General features: G+C 45.9%; 2 protein-coding genes across 7 annotated transcripts in view; one reads left to right on the top strand and one right to left on the bottom strand.

Moving 5' to 3' along the window:
* Nucleotides 1-257: 257 nt before the first annotated feature.
* On the bottom strand, nt 258-11,081 carry Atf3 (Activating transcription factor 3). Of its 4 annotated transcripts, none has more exons than XM_026814951.1 (4): nt 10,917-11,081; nt 2,131-2,393; nt 1,637-1,845; nt 258-1,529 (listed from the first exon to the last, which is right to left on the bottom strand). In XM_026814951.1, the coding sequence occupies exons 2-4, from the start codon at nt 2,369-2,371 to the stop codon at nt 1,098-1,100; spliced, it is 882 nt and encodes a 293-aa protein (XP_026670752.1). In that variant the 5' UTR covers nt 2,372-2,393; nt 10,917-11,081; the 3' UTR covers nt 258-1,097. The 4 variants fall into 4 exon arrangements, with proteins under 4 accessions (XP_026670752.1, XP_017882947.1, XP_017882973.1 ...); XM_018027458.2 differs by lacking the exon at nt 10,917-11,081 and adding an exon at nt 9,823-9,923; XM_018027484.2 differs by lacking the exon at nt 10,917-11,081 and adding an exon at nt 9,823-9,923 and having other exon boundaries at nt 1,712-1,845.
* Nucleotides 11,082-11,192: 111 nt separating this feature from the next.
* Nucleotides 11,193-14,612, top strand: part of Hrb87F (Heterogeneous nuclear ribonucleoprotein at 87F) — a 5,007-nt gene continuing 1,587 nt past the window's right edge. The window contains exons 1-7 of one of the 3 annotated variants that reach the window (XM_018027538.2): nt 11,193-11,410; nt 11,684-11,892; nt 12,103-12,415; nt 12,500-12,767; nt 12,892-13,137; nt 13,379-13,556; nt 14,054-14,501. In XM_018027538.2, coding sequence (XP_017883027.1) covers nt 11,390-11,410; nt 11,684-11,892; nt 12,103-12,415; nt 12,500-12,767; nt 12,892-13,137; nt 13,379-13,509 — 1,188 coding nt within the window. In that variant the 5' untranslated portion in view covers nt 11,193-11,389 and the 3' untranslated portion in view covers nt 13,510-13,556; nt 14,054-14,501. Of the gene's footprint in view, nt 11,411-11,683; nt 11,893-12,102; nt 12,416-12,499; nt 12,768-12,891; nt 13,138-13,378; nt 13,557-14,053; nt 14,502-14,612 lie in introns of those variants that run through there. The other 2 variants (XM_018027555.2, XM_018027547.2) reach the window with 2 other exon arrangements.

Raw genomic sequence — 14,612 nt, 5'->3', positions numbered from 1 at the left:
CGTTTGGAATTGACTGTATAGCCAATACGTTCTTAAAGCGAAAGAATTTTGTCGTTACAAACGCACTTGGGGAGGGTAACCATCAACCCGTTTGAGGTATGTCGTTCGTGTCATGTAATCGTGCGTCAACGACGCGTGCTCACGCCTCCGAAAAATTTGGAGCACACTCTAATCTTGTTCTCGGAGGCATCGTACGCGTTTCATATGTGCGCGTTCACGAGTTTAAACGTAATAAACGTACAAATACGCGGTCTGTATAAAATATGCAACATTTTAATTAGCAATTAAATACGTGGTTCTCGATTGCTCGTATAAATTACACAAGTATCGATTTGAAAACGCGTTTCGCGTACCGATATACGCGAGAGACAGTCGCAATCAATATCAGAAGACTTATTATTACAGTTTTGAGACACAAACTTTTCTCGTCACTGATCGATGAATATCGATACGAAGTGGTCGCGTAAAAAATAAAAGGCACCGAACGCGACCCATCCGTTTGTAAAAGAATTTCCTCGACCTTGCTTATTAAATCAACGCGAAACGCCTTTGCGATCCTCAGCTTGTCGATGAATACTTGCTTAATTTCAGCGAAAAAATAAATAACGCGAACGAAACAGTTGCAACCAGCAGCTTCTTATACAGCTAAAATGTTGATTTTGAGTCCGGGCATCGTAAAGGCGTCTCCATCTTACGTCTCGTTAATTACGAGTCTTAGAATGTCACAGTACTTACGTTCAAGGAATCGGTCAACTTACTTTCGAAGAAGGGTGTTACTTTTCAAGGAATGTCTTTAAGCGTTGAACGTACGAGTATAAAGGGACGCGTTAAAAAAGAATTATGTGAAGAAAGACAAAGATGAAGAAGGACAAACGGGGGTATACTATTATGTAACAACTTACGAGCTACAGACTTGCGATTGACAGAGGAGGAGGAGGAGGAGGAGGAGGAAGAGGAAGGGCGGTTTACCGCTCGTCAATAAAAAATCGTTCCTGCTTTCTCGCGTCTTCTTGGAATGCATACACAGTCGTGTCTGTCCGTCGTCAAACGAACGAGTAAACCGCTCCTCGAAATGGCGCGTATCGTTGAAACGAGTACTAAACCGTGCAACCAGTGTCCGTGGTGGTCGGTACAAAGGGACTCTCTTGCCGGTAAAACTCGGTCTCGTAATCCTCCACCTTCACCGGGTAGTCCGTCACACAGTTCTGAGGTTGGTTCAACGCCGGCGGCGGCTGGACGAAATTCTCCTGATAACTGGGAAGCGGTTCGGCAAACTGTTGATACGAATTATCCGGGCCGCCTTGCTTTATGCACGTCGGTCCGTGGAGGCTGAGCATGTCCACTAGCCTGCGTCTCTGCGTCTCCAACTCCTGTATCTGCGACTTCAGGTCGTGGTTCTGCGTCTCGAGGATCTCCGATTCGTGCACCAACGTCACCGTCTTCTCGCGCTTCTTCAACCTGCACTTGGTCGCGGCGATCTTGTTCCTCTCGCGTCTTCTTCGACGCCTCTCTTCGTCCTCCGGCGTCAGCTACAATTTCAACTTGCGCTTATTACAGATGCTTACGGACGATTCTCGGACGATCAGAAGCATAGAAAAATTTCGTTTTGAGACAGCCCCGACTCGAAAACCCTTACGTCGCGGATAGACCAACGTCGCGCGACTGTTTTATTCGTGTTTTGAACGAAAAACAGTATGTGAAGATTTCTTACTCCACCGCGGTTGTTGTTATTGCCGGCCTCTTCTTCCTCCTCGTCGTCCGCGCTCCCGTCCTCCCTTTTCTTCTTCTTCGTGTCCTCACCGGTCCCGTTGGCTCGCCTCTTTGTCTGTAGCGTCAACTTCAATCCTTCAATCGAGACAACAAGATTTAGTCGCGTCGATTATCCAGGACAACAGGGACAAGAATAACATTCGCTAACGTATCGGCATGTAAAAACGGCATAAATTCAATTGCGATGAGCGAATATAGAAATATTTGGAGAGATCGAGCGAGCAAAGTTGAATTTCAAACAGTTGTTGAACAAACAACATACGTTCTCTACTGACCCACGCATAGCGGGGATGATAAAAATGTAGCAAAAGAAAAAAGCGGACCCAGTAGGATAAGGCCACCACACCACCGGATGGGTACCTTCTTTAATGAGCTGACTACAGGTGTGCTGAACACTCGGTGGGCTCGGCTCACCACTGTCCGTAGAGTCCGTACGGTCCCTGCTTCTCTCGTTGGTCGTATAACCCTCGAAGGGATTGGTCATGGCGATTACAGAGTTTACGATTTCCGGTGTCCTTGGCGTGACCTCGGCCGCCGCGACACCGAGAAGACCCGCGGCAGCCGTCGGACTAGGATTCAGGTTCACGTTCAGATTGTACATGGTTAAACTACCATTTAATAGTCTGCAACATAAACGAGAGAAATCTGTTTATCTTGTGCTCGTTGGCTAAACGCGAAATACATTTTAAACGGATAAAAAAAGTTGGAGAACGAAGGTTCCGTTTTATCTGTGCAATTCGAGGGGACTTGCGCGCCGATAGCGCGACAGCCTTGACTGCGGTTTTCCTCGAATACACTCGTCAGATCGAACCAAGAGATCGAACAATGACAACAAGAAAAAAAAAATGTATCCTTGTAATCTCTCGCGATTTGTTCTCTCATAGGAAAACCCGTCCCGAATTTGTGTTACGAGTATCTCGGCGATTTATGAATGTAAACACAAAAGTTTGGCAAACGTTAAAGTAAAGGTAAAATGGTCCACCGCCAACAAAAGTTTTTCGTACGAATGAAATATAATGCTCGACTCTTTCGAAATTACGCTTCGCCCTTCCGTTAGAAATAGCCGGGCAATTTTCAAGTTGTAAAAGATGGATTTCTAGATCGCACAGCAACGTTTGAACCTTCGCTAACTGGATCTTGATTCCCCTTATTGTGCATTCTTCTTTCCGGGGAACGCGTTTATTGATACGGCCTTGGACGTTACGGCTATTGAATCAATGCCGGAACAAGGAGGAATTCAGACCGAATCGCGTTGATAACGACACACACCGGAAGCCGAAGATGGCTACCGCGAACACGACCGGTACTTACAATCAGTCGAGAGTCATCATACCTCTCGACGATACACGTCGCTAATTGATCGGCAAATTATATAACTAGACTCGATCAGTGTAAAACAATTCATCATGATTGTGACCTATATACACGTTACGTTTCTCTCCGAGTGAGAAGAGGATGATCTCTTGTTCGGGGACCATCTTCCTCCGGTAACTTTTCCAGAAGGTAGTCGACTTACGTAACACACGTTTGCGGATCGCAAAAATAACGAGGCGCGGCGCATGGACGTCGGAAACGAAAACGCGTCGGAAGGGGGAACGTTAAAAGCTTGTCAAACGCTCGTCAAAAATACATTTCGGGCCGAGACTTTTGAAAAAGACTTCTGGAGGACGCATTCGAAACATTCCGCACTCTACGATCGTTCCCTGAAAAGTGTTCTGTCCGATTCGACGTCGCCTTTCTTTTCACCACGAGCGCGAGAGAGACGAGCCGTGCGTGTTTCGTAAGAATTTGATCGTTCCGGAGCCTAATGCCCTTGCAGCTCCTCCTTCGTAGCCTTCTACGGTTCCTTCTGGTCGCCCCACTCGAGTCAAGAGCGGTCCACCAAAAAAAATCGACTTTCTTGGACCACGGGTGCCATCAACGTTCCAAAGAACAGCCCCCCCCCCTCCCCCCGCTCAACTGACCCACTGTGCACTCTACGAGGTGCAACAACAGCTGAGAACTTGATTGCCGATCGGTACTATTTAGCGATGGTACACTTGTAAAACCTTTTTCTACGTGCACGAGAAACGTGTGCTTCACGAGCGAGTTCACTATTACTTGATGCCTCTCTCTCTCTCGAGAGAGAGAGAGAGAAAGAAGCCTAGCCGAGAGGATTCAAACAAATCGAGGCCACAGAGCGATGAAGAATTCTTCTAAACCGAAAATATACGCAAACTTTTTTACTCGTGTCAATTACCTTCGATCGAATCGATGGGACGCTTATGGAAACGAGATGCAACGGATTTGAAATAATAATCGTAGGCTCGAGTTTGTTTGAACGAAAACAGGTGTCCGATCGTACCCGTCGCGCGCTGCACGCTGTTAAAACGTATAAATAGAAATCGTTTGATTTTGATGTATGCCTACGAACACACGCCTCCGCGGTATTCGGCCGCTGATCTCTCTTGTCCAAAGACCACGATAGACAACTAGATTGTAATTAAAAGAAAACAGAGACGTCGTTTTATGAAAATAAAACAAAACATTGGGGAACGTGCCCCGTTGAAACGTGCCCGAAAAGAGAACGGCGATGCATATACACAAAAAGTGGGTCTGTGAACACGACTCGAAACATCACGGAATTTATAAGCGCCTTTACATGTGTTGCTTCAAGGTGCGGGCTATTCGTAGACCTGTGGCCTAATAATAAGCTCACTTCCGATTCGTACGAGCATTGTGCGGCGCTTGTCGCGTGCGAGCTCCCGAAAATCCTCGCTCGAATCCTTCCCTCCTAGAACACGAGCAGAGGAAAAGAGTTGTTAACGTTTTTCACGATTGCGAGCGAGAACGCATGAATCGCGGCACTGATGTCGTGGCGCCGATCGCCAGAGTAGAAAATCGCGAGTCGCAAAGATAAAAATGAAAAGACATCGAAACAAAATGGATGTACGAGTGCTTCGCATTCCTTCGTTCCGCGATGTAACGATAACGCGAAACCCAAGTATTACCGGCAAAAGTCACCGAGAACATACGCGTAATCGTAACAAGAGAAAACAGTGCGTGAGAGAGAGAGAGAGAGAGCAACCGGTGCCCATCTGGCCAGAAAGCTTTTATCAAGCTTTTTCGGTCGTCGACATAAGCGTGGGCGGCCTAATTCCTGCGGCCGTCTTTTCTGCAACGCATACTACGTTTCGGCGATCGAGAGGAATACTTTGTCAACCGGCAGCCGACGACAACGTCGACGGTTAGAGACGATGGGGAGAATCGTCTGACAAACTCGACGACCCGCGTTCTCTCTTCCTTCCGACGAGAGAGTCTCTGCAGAAATCTTGGTAACGTTAGCCTTTACGAGTAATTGTTAGGAATCGCGGTGATCGAGATCAATGAAAATGAGACGTTATGAATGATTATTGAGAACGTGACTTTGCGCACGTCTCACTATCGGGAATGAAAGTGCCGGCAGTGGAAACGTACGAAAACACAATCTTTTTTCGTTCGATGGGATAGATTACAGATAAGGCGGATACGAAGCTTTTCATAAAGCGTAGGTGTACACACACACACACACACACACACACACACACACACAAGTGTCAAGAATGCAGCCTTGGGACTGACTGAGAGTAATAGACATTATCACACGTGCTTTCGATCGAATTTTACAGAAGCCAATGTTACGTCACGAGCTGCACAAGATGAAATACACGCTGCTGAAAAAACATTTCGTTCGACAATTTTTCCGATATATCACGCGTGTCTGTCGACGTGGCAGTTGAAAAAGGAACGAAAACGCGTTACTCGCAATTGAGCCCGCATATGCCGCTGTTCTCCCGTTCTCATATCACGTCGTATCATCACGAGTTGAAACGGGGGTTTCTGACGAACCGGGAAAAGAAGGAATCGTTAAACACAATTTGATTTTTAATCTCTCGCTTTGAAAGCGCAATTATTTCTCGTCTCTGGTTTGGTTCGCCCCGACGAAACGACTATCATCCACACTTGAACGGTGAAAGAGACCTCGTTGTAAAACAATGATACTGCTGCACATGTGTATGTGAGTGAATACCCCCGAAGAAACCGAGTAAACAATTTTCGTATGTCTCGCGGTGCTCTTTCGGTCGGGAGACCGCGCGGAGAAATTTCGCAGAACTGCAAAATATTCGTGACGGGGTCAACGCGGGAATTTTAGGATCTCCGAGCACGTGCGACCCAGCGTTTGAAATCCTGTCCCTCGTTCCCTTTCTTTCCCTGATGATTATGCAACATGGATGCTGGCAGGAATCCTACACAGCCCCGCGCGACTTTGGTGTTTCCACGAGAACGCGACGAGAAAGCCGGGTGTTGACTGACGGTTTTTCAAAACAAAATTCCTTGTAGCCACCTATTCACAAACAGAGAACTGTTCTCATTCATAGTGAAATTCAATGTGAAACGACGAGCAAAAATCGTCTCGTCGGCTTCTACGTAGGATCAAAAACCTGTTCCCTTTTTCCGTTTAGACGAGACGAAACAAATTGGAGGCGATAAATCTAGCCGACTGTTCTCGTGTAGGATCACATGGGATCAGGCCAGAAATAAAGACGTTGTAGAGGCTCTCGGATTATTGTCGTCCGCGGTTCTACGATTACAAAGTTTGCTGCTCCCGGTGGTCATCTCCTCTCGGACTCGAGGAAGTAAGAGAAGCTCTCGCAGAGACGTTCCCGACGGTATGACAAACGCGATCTACGACTACGCGCCCCCGTTCCATCGGAGACGATATAACGGAGAAAAGGAGGCGGTATGTGCACGCTTCGACTTTGCTTTGATCTCTAAAGTGACGCAGATTTGTTGTCGCTCGTTCGCGATGAATTACGACTAGAATATTGTGCATCATTTACCCTTACTACTTGGACGCAACGACGTTTACTCGCGTACAGAGTTTATTCTACGAAGAAGGTCGATTTTCCGACGACGACGACGACGACGACGACGACGACGACGAGAGACGTCCCGCGAGCCTGAAGGAAAAATCTTTCGGAAAAAAGAACGGGAAAACGCCAGGCTGCTCGATGGAAGAGGTGGTGAATTCATTCGATGAAACATTGGCTAAAAAATCGTGTGCCACTGATCGTAATGCGCGATTTATCATCGGATTAAAATAACGTGATTGTTATTGGATACATGGACAGCGTTATGATTCAGCGTACGAGAAAGCGTCGTAAAATGATTGTAAAATCGAAAATAAATTTGAAAAACTGCCGTACGGTGAATAAGTCGACTCGAGATCTCGTTTACAACTACGAGACATAGTCGTTTGATTAATCGCGCGGAATAAATTACGGACTAATTCATGCAAATGGCATCATCGACGTCCTCTAGCGTTGAAGAAAATATTCAGATTTCATTCGGTCGTTAAATACGTGAGTGTGTGAACAGTTGGAGCTTTTTTATCGCGCGAAATAGAGTATCGATAAGGGGATCGACCTACTACTACTACTACTACCACCCATAAACAGTAACAAACTCAAACAATGTGTTCATTGATTCGAGAAGGGAACTGGAGCAAGCCGGTGAAGAGCAGCACCGTTCGTTCACCGCTCGATTAAAATACTAAAAATTCTGATTGATTGAAAATAGATGCAGACGAACGATTTGCTGATACGAGGATCGCGGGAGGATTCGTTTGTTCGTACAATGGATTATTTAAGCGCGAATCGTGTGTATCGCCATTTCACTGCGACGCGCATTAGCATTTCAAATTTAATCGTTCCATTGACGCCCTTGAACAATAATGGCCTCCCCCGCCGGGCCTCTTTTCTTTTTTTCCTCATCTCTCGCTCTTTCACTGTGACAGCTTGCAAATCCAGTTATATCATCTCTTAGTCGCGTGCGTGTGCGTGCGTGTGCGTGCGTGTGTGTAAGAAGGTGACTCGCGGAGCAGTCGCAGCCTTTCTAAGCGTATATACGATCTCTGCTGTTCGCCCCTCGTGCTGATAAATCAACCGCGCGAGAGCTCTCACCCGCCGCATACACACGTTTTTCCTTGACCACGGTAGATTTAATTAAAACGCGCCCCCTCGGTCCGTACCCGATTCCCGACACCGGATTCCACGAAATTGGCTGCGAAATTCGCTTATCAACGCATATGAATAAATATACCTGATCGATAAATAAAAAGTTCCTTTGACATCTTCCTATCATTCCTGGAAATACAGTTCCAAGTTGTACAAGACGGAGTGCCGGGGAGGAATCGTCACGACGATCTGAGATAGGTACTATTATTACTATGTATTACAAGACAGATCGATGCAAATGGGAAACGTGCGTGCAAAGGGGGGAATCAAAACCCAACGACGGATGCTAGATGGGCAAAAGTCATCGATGAAAGCGAGATAAACAGGCGTTCGCCTAGTAAGTACTGGCGGCAACACGTACATACATGCATGTATATTTGACGGTCTTGGACGATATGGAAACGCCACTCTGTGTGTAGGTTCAAAAGTTCTCCATGCAAGGATTACTGTCGAGAAGAAGCCGTGGAATCTACGTTTAGCAATAATAATTACAGATTGGCAACTCTACCGACTTGTCGCGATGAAGATCAGTAATTTACTTTAAAAATTCCGAAAGGGATGTAGGCGTCGGAAGACACTTGTTTCCTGCTCTCTCGAACGTTCGCTTAAAAGTTGTAGAAACCGCTTCGTGGATTTGCGTGAACAAAATGTCACATAAAATTTGTAGAAAATAGAGAAAATCTCCGAGACACACATTGTCGAACCTTGTACGCAATTATCACGTCCAGCGAATCGCACCTAGGCAAGATTGACTCGTTTGCATAGCGAATACGGAGATAAGATTAAGTTGTATAACGATTATCAGCGGAGCAAGTTTATAAACGAACGTAAACATATGTATAATGGCATCGCAAACTTTATTCAAATTTCAATGAATTCGTTTATTTTTTTGAACGATAACGTATCAACGAGAAACGTTCGCTTATTTTCGCCAGAGCATACGCGAACGAGGCACAATTAAGACGCGTTCGAATTTATTTATACCGTGTTAGAAATTACATCTGAAAACGTTCCTCGGCTGTGCAACAATCTACGATTCCATTGAGGAATTGTTGAAACTTTTTACACAGTTTGTTTTTCCGGTTAAACGGTTAAACGTGCTCCCCTACGAGCGATACGTAAGCGCGTTCATAATGAGTAAACGCGGGGCACGTTTAAACCGCGGTAATACGAGGTTTTATGATTACGTTTATTTGTCATACTACTCGACTCCAATTGATTAATTTAAAATTGATCGTCTGTAAGAAACATGTGAACAAAGAGTCAAAGGTAAGACACCACACACACACACTGTAACCGAGGGGATCGCGTAGTCAGTTATTCGTGACAATGTTACGAACGTTCTGTCTCGTTATATTTAACGCAACCCACACTGTAGATCGGAGATGCTCTCCGTGACATTTTAATCGTGCATCTATCACGAATGCGTCCTCGTAGGTTTTGCGCGATACCTCGCGATGCCAGAAATTCGCGAAAATCCGCATCCTGACAAATTACTTGACCGACACACTTCTCTCGTTTCGTTACGACGAGTCTCATCTCGACGATTTTACTTCACGATCTCTGTCGTACATACAGAATCTGTGGACACATGTTAACGTCAGTCTTTCTCATGGCTTCGATTAAGATCGAGTATCGTTCTCACAACGATTTTGTGCGAAACACAATTTGTTCGCAATAATACAGTTCTACTACAGCTATTCGCGCGACCTTGACTTTAGCTACGAACTAGATTTTCACGACGGACGAGCCATTTCAATGAAATTTCTTCCGTAACAGATGTACAACTCGTCACAAACGTCGATTTTTCATCCAGATATCCAGAACAAGTGACTTGGTCAGTACGAACGTGTCGTTGAAGCATTTAACGAACGTGGTCTAGTGAACGAAATTACACCTCGACGACACACTGTCCTACGAGCTCTATTATTCAAGGTTACAGCTAGTACGCGACCTTATAATGCGCGTTTATCACCCGAACAGAAGAAGACGGTCGTTTTTGCTGTCCGTATCCTACCTTTTTCATGCGAACGACAAACACAGCGCGTTCGAAAACACTCGACACGTTCCTTCTCCGTCGGCTGCCGGCGCACGACTGTGGATAATTCGCGTTTGCGACCGGCCTAGATATATACAGGCTATTTTTAGCTACTGTCGTCATCGGGAACGAAGGAGACTGGACGATGGTGACGTGACGGGCACGAACGATTGGCCGTTCTCGCAAATACAACGACGATCGCCTGGTGCAAGTCTGCCTTGCGGCTGGGCGCGACTCACGACATTTGTTGACATGAAACTGTCAAAGACTACGCGTCCGCGTGCGCCTCGAACAAACTCGATCCTTTCCCCATCCCTTTCTCCCTCGATCTTCTTCGAATCGTTCAGCTGTGACTACAACGCGTTTGCTGAGAAATGCTGATCGGCGGCTATCTTTGACAAACCAGGAATTGGGGGGAAAAAAGGAAAGGATTGGGTTGAACATTAGGTGAGAATAATCGAGGGCAGGTGAGAAATAATGAGCAGCTAGCTGGGTGGGTGCGGGACTTGTGGAGAATAGGTGCGATGGTAATGGACGATTATTAACGCGGCGCGCGCTATTAATTTGCTCGGAGCTTTCGAAAAGCCTTGAGATCACGTGTCTCCATGAAATCATAGATTTCCCGGCAATGTTATTACGCGAAAATTACATTCGAAAATTAGTCATAGCCTATTTTACCCACCGTGTGACACCGCGGTACAGGGAGAATTGTATTTTTTATGTGCACGATACGTATCTCGCAGTTAATGTTTGCACGACGACGATAATATGCTAAATGAATCGCAAATTAATCGTAACGTCGGTGTCATCGATTGAATCCGATACCACCTGTCATTAGTCACAAAGCAGATTCATCTTTCGATTATACTTAACCGTGCTTATGCTTACGCGTTTATCAAAATGTCAGGGAACATCGTTCGCCACGATTAGCGATGATTAAAAACATGAGAATCAGTAGATCCATTACGGACATGGACAAAATTATACATACGTACTGTACGCGTCTTTAAAGCGGTATACTTAGGTTAAGATCTTGGTTGCACGTCCAACTTGTCTTTTTTTTTTCAACTTACTTTGAAAACTGAGAAGCCGCTGCCGCCGTCTGACGATAAAATCTTCACACGTATAATGATGTTCTGCCGACGCTTCTCCACATTCCCATTTGACAATCGACAGACGCGCTCAAAGTTAAATAATAAAAGAAACTTCAAGGTACTTACATGTTGTCTGTTTTACGATATTTCAAAACTATTTCGCTTCATTCGTGCGTGTTAAGCGTCACTCTGCCTGCGCACGCGCGGAAAGCCAAGATGACAGCCAACATGTCGTCTCGTCGCAGCTTCGGGGTTCACACGGCTTGCGTAAAGGGAAACGAGTCAGTTAATCGATCCATGCGACGCCATTGATGCCATTTTGCGTTCAGTGTCGTCCCGGACAGTGAGATACGAGTTTTGTGTGTTTTCTTAATAATAAGCGAATATCTTGATTGATTTTAAGATATCGGAGGCTAGGGCCACTCTCCCTGGCCCTTTCAGATTTATTGAAAATGGTGAAAATGGAGCACGAGGTGAGCAATGGATGAACGTAGCTCTCTTGGTTATGGCTTACGTTACACGCTTGTGTGAAGTCGAATTTGCGAATGAAAAGAGTTGGGTGCACGCAAATGTTCGAATAAACGCTTAATGCATTCGTTCTTTCGTAAATTTTTATATTTCTTTGCGTCTGAAAACATATGTAGCGTATATGTGGCAGTATACACATGTATGGTGGAAGAAAGAGTTGTCCACACAGTTTTCTTCACCGTTCAGACGGGAATTCAGACGGTGCGCGTTCGTTTTAGGAAAAGAACGAGCCCGAGCACGTGAGGAAATTGTTCATCGGTGGGTTGGACTATAGGACAACGGACGAGTCGTTGAAGAAACACTTCGAGAAATGGGGGGAGATCGTAGACGTGGTGGTAATGAAGGATCCGAAGACGAAACGATCCAGGGGATTTGGATTCATAACATACTCCCGCGCACACATGGTGGACGATGCCCAAAATGCAAGGTGATTCTTCAACTGTTCGAAAAACGCGAAACAATATTTTGTATGAAAGCTATTGACTTTGCTTTTCTCTCTCTCTCCCCCGCCCCCCGCCTCCACCTATTCCAAACAATTGATCTCTGTGCATACATTTTCGATGCGTTTAGATCAGTGATATTCAACTGTTCTTAAAGATAAACGAGGTTCGATAACTTTCTTCGTTTGAAAATGTAGACCTCACAAAGTGGACGGCCGCGTGGTGGAACCCAAGAGAGCTGTACCTCGACAGGAGATTGGTAGACCCGAGGCCGGGGCCACGGTGAAGAAACTGTTTGTGGGCGGCTTGAAGGACGATCACGAAGAGGAGGATCTCAGGCAGTATTTCCAGAGTTACGGTAGTATAAATTCGATCAGTATAGTCACCGACAAGGAGACTGGGAAGAAACGTGGCTTCGGTTTTGTCGAGTTTAACGACTATGACCCAGTGGACAAGATTTGCTTGCAAAGAAATCATCAGATAGGCGGGAAGCACGTTGATGTCAAGAAAGTAAGTTACTTGAATTGATGCCTGAATGTGCTGTGTCTTTCGTTGATTAATATTGGATGAGAATCGATTCAATGTCCATCGCAGGCGTTGAGTAAAGCAGAAATGGCTTCTGCTACTGGCGGCGGCCAGCAGAGTGGAGGAAGCAGAGGTGGCCAGAACGTAGGAGGCCGAGGAGGTCCTAGGGGTGGCAATCAAGGAGGGGGCAACTGGGGTAATCGTGGCGGCGGTGGTGGTGGCGGTGGCGGCGGTGGCGGCGGCGGTGACTGGAACAACGGTGGCAACCAGGGCGGTTACGGTGGTGGCAATCAAGGTGGCTGGGGTGGCAATGGGCCGTGGGAGAATCAGAACCAGGGTAAGAGCTGGCATCGTGCTGCCTGTGCTCTTTTCCACCTCGGTGAAAACTGCCCCATCGGTATCGCGTGGCTACTCGCCCGGGGACTCTACGGCTACGACAGATTGTCACGTGTGATTTATAGGTGGCGGCGGCGGCGGTGGCGGTTGGGGTGGACAAGGTGGTCAGGGCGGATACAACAGCGGTGGCAACTGGAGTAACGACAACTTCGGAGGCGGTTATCAACAAGGCTACGGCGGCGGTCCTGTGAGGAACAACTTCAACAGCGGCGGACGAGCGGCGCCCTATGGTATTAATATGGGTGGTGGCGGCGGTCCTAGTGGCCGCCAGTCCGGGGACTCGAGATGGCTACCGCCCTTCGGTGGACAAGGTTGCCTAAACTCTGATAAAAAAACCGAACTAATTCTTAAAAAAAAAATAGCGACTTAACATTAATCACTTAATAATATCAATGGATGGGACACGATTCCCCTCCACGCAGACTTTCACGTTTTCCAAACGATCATTTCTCAAGTAATTTTGATCTTAACTTTGACCTTGTTGACCTACAAACAATTTTACCGTGAGATTGTCTCGCAAAGGATCCCGGCAACTTGGAAATTCATTCGCAGGACCTATGGGCGGCGGTAACTCTGGCGGGGGTAACTCTGGAGGTGGATACGGGAACCAGGGTGGTTACGGGGGGAGTTCGATCGGCGGTGGAAACATGGGAGGTGGTGGCGGAGGTGGAAGGAGATACTAAAAGAACCAAGAGGACACACATTAAATTCTCGGCCCTTTCCGCACATGGTAAGCCCGAACCATCCTCATTGTTTAATACACAATGAATATTCATATCTTATGGTTTTAATATCGCGCAGACTTTCATCTACTTGACGAAAAAGACCGCAATGACGTTCGATACAAGTTTCGTTTTTATTTAGTTAGTTTCCTCATTTTTGGTAGGCCGGATATTCTGTAATTTTAATTGCCGACGATTACATTCAGCGCATAGGGTATTATTTTTATAAAGGGACTTCAGAAAAGATTTCACATAGTTAGCTCGCTCGATTCCTGGCTAGGATAGTAGATCCGAGTCACCTTTGAAACAACTTCCTCAAAATTGAATCTATCTTTGAGCACACAAAGTTTCAAGTGACTGTGACGATTTTTACGTCCTTCGAGTGTAGCGTATTTATTATGAACGTTATATTTTATTATATACGTATAGAGTGAATTATATATTTTATTTAACATTTAACTAACGATAGTATTGTTCTACATTTGTGTGACTTTTGATACCTCAGGTGAACACACACTACTACTTCTACTCTCTACTACTACTACTACTACTACTACTACTACTACTACTACTACTACTTGAATCCTCATAGTCGTCCGAGTAGTACTTCTTTCAAGTAGTACTACCGTTTAGAGAGAGAGAGAGAGAGAGAGAGAGAGAGAAAAAGGCAGGCAGAGACAGTCAGGCAGAGTCAGACAAAGAGAAAAAGGCAGTCAGGAAGTAAGGCAGTCAGACAGAGAGAAAGAGAAAAAAATGAAGGGCAATCAAAGAAAGACAGGCAGTCAGAGAGAGGGAGAGAGAGAGAAAGGGGCAAAAAGACAGACAGTCAGGGCACTATAATGACTACTATTAGGAGAAAGAACAAGAAAACCAGGCAGGATTCAGGATCAATCGAATCGTATCAGGATATACAGTGAAAGTGAAAGTGAAGCGTCTCCGCATCTTTACGTATGATAGACAGACAGACAGAGAGAGAGAGAGAGAGAGAGAGAGAGAGAGAAAGGACTTATTATCAGTGTTGATGATCAGTGTGAGGGAGGAAGGTTATACATATATATATCATC

This window comes from Ceratina calcarata, unplaced genomic scaffold (assembly GCF_001652005.2).
Source record: "Ceratina calcarata isolate Rehan_Ccalc_2016 unplaced genomic scaffold, ASM165200v1 scaffold121.2, whole genome shotgun sequence".
NCBI classification, from domain to species: domain Eukaryota; kingdom Metazoa; phylum Arthropoda; class Insecta; order Hymenoptera; family Apidae; genus Ceratina; species Ceratina calcarata.
The sequence above is the reverse complement of the archived record's forward strand: the minus strand, read 5'-3'. Positions and strand labels throughout refer to the sequence as shown.